Source organism: Lampris incognitus, chromosome 2, assembly GCF_029633865.1.
Source record: "Lampris incognitus isolate fLamInc1 chromosome 2, fLamInc1.hap2, whole genome shotgun sequence".
NCBI lineage: Eukaryota > Metazoa > Chordata > Actinopteri > Lampriformes > Lampridae > Lampris > Lampris incognitus.
Window position 1 is genome coordinate 2,162,210 of NC_079212.1, and position 12,035 is coordinate 2,174,244.

Sequence of the window (12,035 nt, forward strand, 5' to 3'; positions counted from 1 at the left end):
TAGTCTGATTAGGTTTTTGATTTTTTTTTGAAACGAGGCAAATGCTGCAGTCCAAACCAACGTCCTAAACCCTGTTCGGCTGGGACGCTGACCCTGGCAGGTCTGTCAGTCCATGTTCCCAGCAGCACCACTACAGCCGAAACTGGTAGACGACCAAATCCCGTATCAAAATACAGAAGGTCAAGCCCTGTGATTAGGACCCAGGGATGTCACGGGCCTGAAAGGAGGGATGAAAGGTGGACAGAGGGAGAGGGGGAGAGACGATGAGGAACATGGAGGCGGAGGTGTCTTGCTAAAGTTAAATCAGACAAGAATAAATCCCCGAAGCAACTTGTTTTCCGAAACACTGTCCTCTTTTTATTCCAAGAAAAAAAGGTATATTCATCCCAAACAAGAAAATAAAATAAAACAAACTTATATTATTAATAACAATAATCAATCATTAAGAGGATAAGTATGACAATTCTTCTCTAGTTTTTTTTTCTTTGTAGTTTTTGTCTTTTTCTATGATGATATTGGTCATGGTCAATTAAACATGCAACTAAATAAGACCGATGATGATGATGATGGTGGTAGTGGTGAGGAAGACGAGGAGGAGAAAGAGGGAGACGACAGGGATGTCTCAGAGACAGGGTGAGATGTCGGTCTGGGCTGATGAGGGATCAGTACTGGTTTACCTCCATGTCGGCCATTGTCTCCTCAGTTAAATGAGCCTGAACGTCTTTCGTAGAGATGCAAAATGGCTGCTGATCATGGCTGTGACACAAATCATAGAAATGACATCATGTAGACCTGTGCAGGGGAGGGATCAGGCGATGGCGTTGAACTCAAGACTTCCAAAATCTTTTTTTAGCCGTCAGACTCAGAAAGCGTTTTAAGACACTGAGCTGCATCTGAACAGCTCAGCTGGTCGTCCCACCTGAACAGCTCAGCTGGTCGTCTGTACTGTAGGAACACCTCTGATCAGGACACACTACTGCTCTACTGGCTTGATCTTTAAGTGAATGAACTAACAGTCAAATTACCGGATGCTCCTCAGGGAACTCTGGACTCCAGTTTGGCCCAATATAAACCAGACTTAAACCTGACTTATTTGTGCTGGCATGACAGGAAAACAGCGGGACTCTTAAATCCTCCAGATACGGTCAGTTTTTAACCAGTACACTAGATATTAACAAAAGGACCTCCTAATGAGAGTTGATGGTAAAAGCATTTTCATGTTGTCAGCCGAGGACTGAAGTTATCTACTAGCCTTTCAAAGGTTGCACCATTAGTTTTGGTATTGTTGACCAGAGATCACTGGTCTGTGTGCCGACAGTCTGCAGACAGGACATGCTTTACAACCCCGACCATTGGTACTCCATGGAAAATAATGCTGCTCTAAAAAATTGAACTAAAATGACCTCTGTCCAAAAACACACACCAGCTGACAGTCAGGGTAGCTGACAGGTTAGCAAGCTAAAGGAGATCATCAAAATGAAATTTCATTTTAAGCTGTTTTTTTCCACCAGTTGGCGCTAGCTCAAACCCATTTGACTTAACATTGCCACTGATTATGTTAGCTAGCCAGCTAGCTTGCCACTTCATGGCTATGATTTAGAACTCATATTTTCATGACTTCTGTTATCCTGCTAAACACTGTTCCACAGCACTAAAACAGCGTAGATGTGGCTTGATAAAGACTTGAGTAAGGTAAAGTCTGTGTTGTGCTTTTATAAAGGAAGTGGACCAGCTCCCTGATACAGAGCAGTTGTTAACTAGCGGCTTACTAGCAGTTAACTAGTTGTGTTTGGCATCTTAAACAACTGTTTATTCTTCCCTTCCTGTCATGGTGACAAAAATAAAAACTACTAGAAACTGACCCCAGACCAGCTTTATAGCTAGCCTCCCTCTGAGTGGCAAGCAGAAGAAAAAAGGGGGGAGGGTCTTGTGATGCTGGAGAGCTAGTGGCCGGAAGGAGTGTACGGCAGGAACAAGAGGAGATAGCAGGATGCAGGGAAGAGGAAGAAGAAGAAGAAGAAGAAGAAGAAGAAGAATGGATGGATGGATGGATGAATCGTCATGAGAATTACTTTTTATTCATTTCTTCCCTGGTAGATCTCCTTCCACGGGCTGGGGCTGTGGGGTTTGGGTACAGGTCAAAGGTCATGGTTGTTTTTGTATAGTTGTGTGTATGTGTGTGTGTGTGTGTATCAGCTGCTGTCAGGTGACGGTTCTCTCTCCCGGTCTCTCTCTCTGTGTACGGTGGCGCTCTGGTGTTTGATGCTGTCCAGGTACTCCTGCTGGGACACCGCCAGGACAGACGCCAAGATTTCATCATCCTCCCAGTCTGTCAGACCTACAGAGAGACGTCAGGTCAGGTATGTGTTGTGTGATGGTTGATGTTACTTCTCCACGGCCAGAAAGCTTTGGAAACAAAAACGTTCTGCCAGTAAAACTTGTTTTGAATTTGAAAAGGGAATTTCAGAGAGACAGCACCAGAGACAGAGACAGCAACAGAAACAGCAACAAAGACAGAGACAGGAACAGAAACAGGAACAGAGACAGAGAAAGAAACAGAGACAGCAACAAAGACAGGGACAGGGACAGAGACAGAGAAAGGAACAGAGACAGAGAAAGGAACAGAGACAGGGGCAGAGACAGAGACAGGGACAGAGACAGGGACAGAGACAGATAAAGGAACAGAGACAGGAACAGAGAAAGGAACAGAGACAGAGAAAGGAACAGAGACAGAGACAGAGGCAGGGACAGAGACAGAGAAAGGAACAGAGACAGGAACAGAGAAAGGAACAGAGACAGAGACAGGGACAGAGACAGGGACAGAGACAGGAAAAGGGACAGAGAAAGGAACAGGGACAGAGACAGGGACAGAGACAGAGAAAGGAACAGAGACAGAGACAGAGACAGGAACAGAGACAGGAACAGAGACAGAGACAGGGACAGGGACAGGGACAGAGAAAGGAACAGAGACAGAGACAGAGACAGGAACAGAGACAGGAACAGAGACAGAGACAGGGACAGGGACAGGGACAGAGAAAGGAACAGAGACAGAGACAGAGACAGGGACAGAGACAGGAACAGAGACAGAGACAGGGACAGGGACAGGGACAGAGACAGAGACAGGAACAGAGACAGGAACAGAGACAGAGACAGGGACAGGGACAGGGACAGAGAAAGGAACAGAGACAGAGACAGAGACAGGGACAGAGACAGGAACAGAGACAGAGACAGAGAAAGGAACAGAGACAGGGACAGAGACAGAGAAAGGAACAGAGACAGAGAAAGGAACAGAGACAGAGACAGGGACAGAGACAGGAACAGAGACAGGGACAGAGAAAGGAACAGAGACAGGGACAGAGACAGAGAAAGGAACAGAGACAGAGAAAGGAACAAAGGTAGAGAGAAGCTAAAACGTCCAAGTACAAGTTGAGAACAGACACTTTCAGGTGAGACAGACAACATAAATGTACGCCAAGTGGGGAGCTTTGTGGTGACATAGTACTGTTAAAAACTTTGTACCGCCAATGACACACACACACACACACACACACACACACACACACACACACATCACACACGCACACGCTCACACACACATACAAACATACACACACACACCACCAACATACACACTACACTACACACACATACACACACACACACACACACACTACACATAAACACTACGCAGACACTACACACACACACACATACACACTACACTACACACTACACATACACTACACACTACGCATACACTACACAAACACTACGCAGACTACACTACACACACACACACACACATACATACACACTACACATAAACACTACGCAGACACTACACTACACACACACACATACATACACTACACATACACTACGCATAAACACTATACATACACATACACTACACACACACACTCACTACAGCAGGGTGGCGTGTCATCCAGACAGGGCGGGTGTGGGTGCAGGTTTGTGGTCCAGTCAAGCAGCTACACACCCGTGTGTCCTACTCAAGTTCCCCAGCAGAGACCCTGCTGGTGGATTAGTGGGATCAGGTGTGTGACTGCTGCACCCACACCCGCCCTGTCTGGATGAGATGTGGACCCCTGGTCTACAGCTTGTAGCACATGACAACCCAGAGTCCACCACTCCAGCAAGAGAGGACAACCCAGAGTCCACCACTCCAGCAAGAGAGGACAACCCAGAGTCCAACACTCCAGCAAGAGAGGACAACCCAGAGTCCAACACTCCAGCAAGAGAGGACAACCCAGAGTCCAAAACTCCAGCAAGAGAGGGCAACCTAGAGTCCAACACTCCAGCAAGAGAGGACAACCCAGAGTCCAACACTCCAGCAAGAGAGGACAACCCAGAGTCCAACACTCCAGCAAGAGAGGGCAACCTAGAGTCCAACACTCCAGCAAGAGAGGACAACCCAGAGTCCACCACTCCAGCAAGAGAGGACAACCTAGAGTCCACCACTCCAGCAAGAGAGGACAACCCAGAGTCCACCACTCCAGCAAGAGAGGACAACCCAGAGTCCAACACTCCAGCAAGAGAGGACAACCCAGAGTCCAACACTCCAGCAAGAGAGGACAACCCAGAGTCCAACACTCCAGCAAGAGAGGACAACCCAGAGTCCAACACTCCAGCAAGAGAGGGCAACCTAGAGTCCAACACTCCAGCAAGAGAGGACAACCCAGAGTCCACCACTCCAGCAAGAGAGGACAACCTAGAGTCCACCACTCCAGCAAGAGAGGACAACCCAGAGTCCACCACTCCAGCAAGAGAGGACAACCCAGAGTCCACCACTCCAGCAAGAGAGGACAACCCAGAGTCCAACACTCCAGCAAGAGAGGACAACCCAGAGTCCACCACTCCAGCAAGAGAGGGCAACCTAGAGTCCACCACTCTAGCAAGAGAGGACAACCCAGAGTCCACCACTCCAGCAAGAGAGGACAACCCAGAGTCCACCACTCCAGCAAGAGAGGACAACCTAGAGTCCACCACTCCAGCAAGAGAGGACAACCCAGAGTCCACCACTCCAGCAAGAGAGGACAACCCAGAGTCCAACACTTCAGCAAGAGAGGGCAACCTAGAGTCCAACACTCCACTCCAGCAAGAGAGGACAACCCAGAGTCCAACACTCCAGCAAGAGAGGGCAACCAGGAGTCCAACACTCCAGCAAGAGAGGGCAACCTAGAGTCCAACACTCCAGCAAGAGAGGACAACCCAGAGTCCACCACTCCAGCAAGAGAGGGCAACTTAGAGTCCACCACTCCAGCAAGAGAGGACAACCCAGAGTCCACCACTCCAGCAAGAGAGGACAACCCAGAGTCCACCACTCCAGCAAGAGAGGACAACCCAGAGTCCAACACTCCAGCAAGAGAGGGCAACCTAGAGTCCACCACTCCAGCAAGAGAGGACAACCCAGAGTCCAACACTCCAGCAAGAGAGGACAACCCAGAGTCCACCACTCCAGCAAGAGAGGACAACCTAGAGTCCACCACTCCAGCAAGAGAGGACAACCCAGAGTCCACCACTCCAGCAAGAGAGGACAACCCACAGTCCAACACTCCAGCAAGAGAGGGCAACCTAGAGTCCAACAGTCCACTCCAGCAAGAGAGGACAACCCAGAGTCCAACACTCCAGCAAGAGAGGGCAACCAGGAGTCCAACACTCCAGCAAGAGAGGGCAACCTAGAGTCCAACACTCCAGCAAGAGAGGACAACCCAGAGTCCACCACTCCAGCAAGAGAGGGCAACTTAGAGTCCACCACTCCAGCAAGAGAGGACAACCCAGAGTCCACCACTCCAGCAAGAGAGGACAACCCAGAGTCCAACACTCCAGCAAGAGAGGACAACCCAGAGTCCAACACTCCAGCAAGAGAGGGCAACCTAGAGTCCAACACTCCAGCAAGAGAGGACAACCCAGAGTCCACCACTCCAGCAAGAGAGGGCAACTTAGAGTCCACCACTCCAGCAAGAGAGGGCAACTTAGAGTCCACCACTCCAGCAAGAGAGGACAACCCAGAGTCCACCACTCCAGCAAGAGAGGACAACCCAGAGTCCACCACTCCAGCAAGAGAGGACAACCCAGAGTCCACCACTCCAGCAAGAGAGGACAACCCAGAGTCCAACACTCCAGCAAGAGAGGACAACCCAGAGTCCACCACTCCAGCAAGAGAGGGCAACCTAGAGTCCACCACTCCAGCAAGAGAGGGCAACTTAGAGTCCACCACTCCAGCAAGAGAGGACAACCCAGAGTCCACCACTCCAGCAAGAGAGGGCAACCTAGAGTCCACCACTCCAGCAAGAGAGGACAACCTAGAGTCCACCACTCCAGCAAGAGAGGACAACCCAGAGTCCACCACTCCAGCAAGAGAGGACAACCTAGAGTCCACCACTCCAGCAAGAGAGGACAACCCAGAGTCCACCACTCCAGCAAGAGAGGGCAACCTAGAGTCCACCACTCCAGCAAGAGAGGACAACCCAGAGTCCACCACTCCAGCAAGAGAGGGCAACCTAGAGCCCACCACTCCAGCAAGAGAGGACAACCCAGAGTCCAACACTCCAGCAAGAGAGGGCAACCTAGAGTCCACCACTCCAGCAAGAGAGGACAACCCAGAGTCCAACACTCCAGCAAGAGAGGACAACCTAGAGTCCAACACTCCAGCAAGAGAGGACAACCCAGAGTCCACCACTCCAGCAAGAGAGGACAACCCAGAGTCCACCACTCCAGCAAGAGAGGACAAACATGTTCCTGTGACTACAATGATGATGGAGGAAACACCTGATAATGACATACAATGATGATGATAGAGAAGTAAGTGACAGACAGACAGAGAGAGATAGACAAGACAGACAGATAGATAGATAGATAGACAGACAGAGAGATAGACAGACAGACAGACAGGTAGACAAGACAGACAGACAGATAGATAGACAGAAGATACACAAGACAGACAAACAGACAGATAGACAAGACAGACAGAGACTGATAGATAAATAGATAGATAGATAGATAGACAGACAGATACACAAGACAGACAGACAGATAGACAAGACAGACAGATTGATTATAGTTTTGGTTCTGTAGGAATTCAACTTGACTTTGTGTTGCTGTGTTGTGTGTCATGTAACATGTTGTACTGAGAGCTCTGGCTTGCTGCCGTGATGCTCACATCACACCGTACACCGCTAACAAACCCTTCTCTCTGAGAACCCGTGTCTCTAGCTCGTCTCTTTTATTAAAACGCATGTGTTTGTGTGTGTGTGTGCGCGTGTGTGCATTACCAAACGCTGTAGGGGACATCTCCTGCATGATGGCTCTGTACTCCAAATGATGACGACTCTGATTACTGGGCCCTATGGACGGACAGCGGACGACAGAGAGACAGACAGGCAGAATGAGGAAGCAGTGGACAGATGGCGAGGCACAACAACACAGGGAAAAAGAGAGGGAGAGAACAAGGCTTTATCCTAACTTGAAGCATTCGTGTGTATCATAGAGCTTCTCCAGGTGAGCATGCGAGGCTCGAGATGCAGCTGACCAGCATCAAGCTAACAATGCCTCGCTAGGACAACGTCATCAGTCTGACAGGAAGACGCTAATGATGCTGGTATGCTAATGATGCCACTCTGGCCAGCATGTGAAGACTTCCTGCTTCTCAACACAGACACTGAATTTACATGTGAATTTTTCATTATTTCAAACTTTACAACAGAGCAAATGCAACTCTGTTCAAGGACAGTCAGTCTATGTGTGTGTGTTCATGCATCTGTTTGTTTTGTGTTTATGCACGTTTCTGTGTGTTTCTGTGTGTGTTTATATATCTGTTTGTGTGTGTTTTGTGTGTATTTATGTACGTGTTTGTGTGTGTGATACCTGGTGCGCAGGGAGAGGGAGGTTTGCTTAGTATGAGAGCTGCTCCTGCAGGGGACGGGGGCTTGTTGGTTGCCTGGGTGGTTGCTAGGTCAGAGTGGGAGGGGTCAGTGTCACGTTGCCTGGGCGACCGGGCACTCCAGTCATCCAGTCCACTGGAAGCTGCTGCTGTTGCCGAGCTGCAGGTGGCACTGGCCTTTCGAGGCTGGGAACACACACACACACACAGACACACACACACTAGGTGAGCGGATGATGCTGTGTCTCTGTTTCCACTCCATCTTGCACCATCTTGAGGCTCCTGCCAAGCGTGCTGGGTAATCTCTGTTAACAGATTAAATCATATTCACATCCAGCGGAAAGGTTTTAACATTTTAAAGGACTCTTAACAGCAGACCAACCCCCTAGTCAATCATATCCCTTCAGGTAAAAGACTCCACAGCAGGCCAACCCCCTAGCCAATCATCTCCCTTCAGGTAAAAGATTCCACACCCGGCCAACCCCCTACCCAATCATCTCCCATCAGGTAAAAGACTCCACAGCCGGCCAACCCCAACAGCCGGCTAACCCCCTAGCCCACCATCTCCCATCAGGTAAAAGACTCCACAACAGACCAACTCCCTAGTCAATCATCTCCCTTCAGGTAAAAGACTCCACAGCAGGCCAACCCCCTAGTCAGTCCTCTCCCTTCAGGTAAAAGACTCCATAACAGACCAACCCCGTAGTCGATCATCTCCCTTCAGGTAAAAGACTCCACAGCCGGCCAACCCCAACAGCCGGCTAACCCCCTAGCCAACCATCTCCCATCAGGTAAAAGACTCCACAGCCGGCCAACCCCAACAGCCGGCTAACCCCCTAGCCAACCATCTCCCATCAGGTAAAAGACTCCACAACAGACCAACTCCCTAGTCAATCATCTCCCTTCAGGTAAAAGACTCCACAGCAGGCCAACCCCCTAGTCAGTCCTCTCCCTTCAGGTAAAAGACTCCATAACAGACCAACCCCGTAGTCGATCATCTCCCTTCAGGTAAAAGACTCCACAGCAGGCCAACCCCCTAGTCAGTCCTCTCCCTTCAGGTAAAAGACTCCATAACAGACCAACCCCGTAGTCGATCATCTCCCTTCAGGTAAAAGACTCCACAGCAGACCAACCCCGTAGTCAATCATCTCCCTTCAGGTAAAAGACTCCATAACAGACCAACCCCCTAGTCAATCATCTCCATTCAGGTAAAATACTCCTCAGACGGCCAACCCCCTAGTCAATCATCTCCCTTCAGGTAAAAGAATCCACAGCCGGTCAACCTCCTAGTTGATCATCTCCCTTCAGGTAAAAGACTCCACAGCAGGCCAACCCCCTAGTCGATCATCTTTCTTCAAGTAAAAGACTCCACAGCAGACCAACCCCCTTGTCGATCATCTCCCTTCAGGTAAAAGACTCCACAGCAGGCCAACCCCCTAGTCCATCCTCTCCCTTCAGGTAAAAGACTCCACAGCAGGCCAACCCCCTAGTCGATCATCTCTCTTCAGGTAAAATACTCCACAGCAGACCAAATCCCTAGTCAATCATCTCCCTTCAGGTAAAAGACTCCACAGCAGACCAACCCCCTAGTCGATTATCTCCCTTCAGGTAAAAGACTCCACAGCAGACCAACCCCCTAGTCAATCATCTCCCTTCAGGTAAAAGACTCCACAGCAGGCCAACCCCCTTGTCAATCATCTCCCTTCAGGTAAAAGACTCCATAACAGACCAACCCCCTACTCCATCATCTCCCTTCAGGTAAAAAACTCCACAGCAGGCCAACCCCCTAGTCGATCATCTCCCTTCAGGTAAAAGACTCCACAGCAGGCCAACCCCCTAGTCAATCCTCTCCCTTCAGGTAAAAGACTCCATAACAGACCAACCCCCTAGTCAATCATCTCCACTCAGGTAAAAAACTCCTCAGCCGGCCAATATCCTAGCCAATCATCTCCCTTCAGGTAAAAGACTCCACAGCCGGCCAACCCCCTAGTTGATCATCTCCCTTCAGGTAAAAGACTCCACAACAGACCAACCCCCTAGCCAATCATCTCCCTTCAGGTAAAAGACTCCACAGCCGGCCAACCCCCACATCAGGCCAACCCTGTAGTTGATCATCTCCCTCCAGATAAAAGACTCCACAGCCGGCCATCCCCCTAGCCGATCATCTCCCTTCAGGTAAAAGACTACAGCCGGCCAACCCCCTAGCCAATCATCTCCCTTCAGGTAAAAGACTCCACAGCCGGCTAACCACATCAGGCCAACCCTGTAGTTGATCATCTCCCTCCAGGTAAAAGACTCCACAGCCGGCCATCCCCCTAGCTGATTCATCTCCCTTCAGGTAAAAGACTCCACAGCCGGCCAACCCCCTAGTCGATCATCTCCCTCCAGGTAAAAGACTCCACAATATTAAGACCAGAACATCTCGCTTCCACAATAGCACTTACCCTGCAGCAATCTGCATCCTAAACAAGTATAGTCTCCTCATACACATGCACTTTAATTTGTCACTTCAAGGGCATGGGACAAATGGCTGCATTAACTGCATTCTTTATGTATTTATTTTTTAATATACTTTATTGATGCCCATGGGGAAATTACTCTCTGCATTTAACCCATCCTAGCTGTGTAGCTAGCAGCAGTGGGCAGCCGCCGTGCAGCATCCGGGGACCAACTCCAGTTCTTTTGCCATTGCCTTGGTCAGGGCACAGACAGGAGTATTAACTCTAACATGCATGTTAGGGTTAATATCTGTCTATCTATCTAATCTCCCCGTGTCCCCGCAGACACGGGAAGAACACGCAAACTTCACACAGAAAGGACCTGGGATGGCCTGGGGTTTGAACCCAGGACCTTCTTACTGTGAGACAACCATTGACCACAGTGCTAACCGCTGGGCCACCGTGCTGTGTAACATATTTGTAACAGTATGTTTGTGTGGACCCTCCCTGCATGTGTGGTTATATGCTTTCTGTCGCTATCTTTGAGCACACAAATAAATTCCAAATCAACTGCTGATGTGGCAGTAAACTACTGAATCCTGACACAAACATTTTCCTTGTTTTTGCTACAAATATTTGGTGATATCACCAATTAAAAGCTGATCACATGCTAGCAGTGTTTTGTGTCCAGCTTATCACTGCAAGACTACTGGCTGTCCAGCTGTCAATCAACTTTCTCCAAACAGACTTCGAAAGTGTTCTCATTTTGATCCATCCATGTTTGCTCTCAATAAATAAATCCACAGCGACCTGAAAACGTCACTGCTAACTATGTCCAACACTCTTTTTACTATACTCTGGTTAAACCAACATTGTGCTATCTGTTAGGTTAGTAGTGACGGTCAGCTGAGGCATGAGGAGCAGGAGGAAGATGGGGAGGAGGCCTACCTGTCTGGCCTGTTTCTCCTGGTCCTGAAGCCACTGCAGGTAGGACTCTCTGGCCACCTGCTCCTCAATGGCCTCATTAGTGGCCTCCCAGTCTGTGGCTCTCTTCTTATCCTCCAACATCTGCTGCTCAATCCACGACTCCTCTGACGTCTTAATGGCTGACTTCATCAGAGACTGGTCAGCAAACTGAGACACAGACACAGACACAGACACAGACACACACAGAGTGACAGAGAGACAGAGAAAAAGAGAGAAAGACAGAGAGAGACAGAGAGAAGAGAGAGAGAGAGTGAGACAGAAAAAAGGGATAGAGAGAGAGAGAGACAGAGACAGGGGAGACAGAGAGAGAGACAGAGAGAAGGGAGATAGAGAGAGAGTGAGAGACAGAGAGAGAGACGGAGACAGAGAGAGAGAGACACACACACACACACACACACACACACACACACACAGACAGAGAGACAGATAGTTTTGATTTTTAAAAAGTAAATTTTATTTAAAAAAAATAATATTCAAAACACAACCAAATAAATAGATATTTAAAAATAAAAATAAATCACATCAATTCTCCAGAAATAACAAGTTGGTTGTGTTTTACCGAGCACAACACACCCCGATGAGCCCAGATAACACAACACAACCCCATGAGCCCAGATAACACAACACATCCCCATGAGCCCAGATAACACAACACATCTCCATGAGCCCAGATAACACTGAGCTGCTGGATATCTTTAATTTCTCTG

At 49.0% G+C, this 12,035-nt stretch overlaps 1 protein-coding gene across 3 annotated transcripts in view; it reads right to left on the minus strand.

Moving 5' to 3' along the window:
* Positions 1–339: 339 nt before the first annotated feature.
* The window catches only part of otud5a (OTU deubiquitinase 5a), a 68,410-nt gene continuing 56,714 nt past the window's right edge, over positions 340–12,035 (minus strand). For 2 of the 3 annotated variants that reach the window (XM_056274047.1, XM_056274046.1), the window contains exons 6-9: positions 11,290–11,475; positions 7,888–8,089; positions 7,296–7,367; positions 340–2,338 (exon numbers count right to left, since the gene is read on the minus strand). In XM_056274047.1, coding sequence (XP_056130022.1) covers positions 2,193–2,338; positions 7,296–7,367; positions 7,888–8,089; positions 11,290–11,475 — 606 coding nt within the window. In that variant the 3' untranslated portion in view covers positions 340–2,192. The remainder of the gene's footprint in view (positions 2,339–7,295; positions 7,368–7,887; positions 8,090–11,289; positions 11,476–12,035) is intronic. The other variant, XR_008809813.1, reaches the window with a different exon arrangement.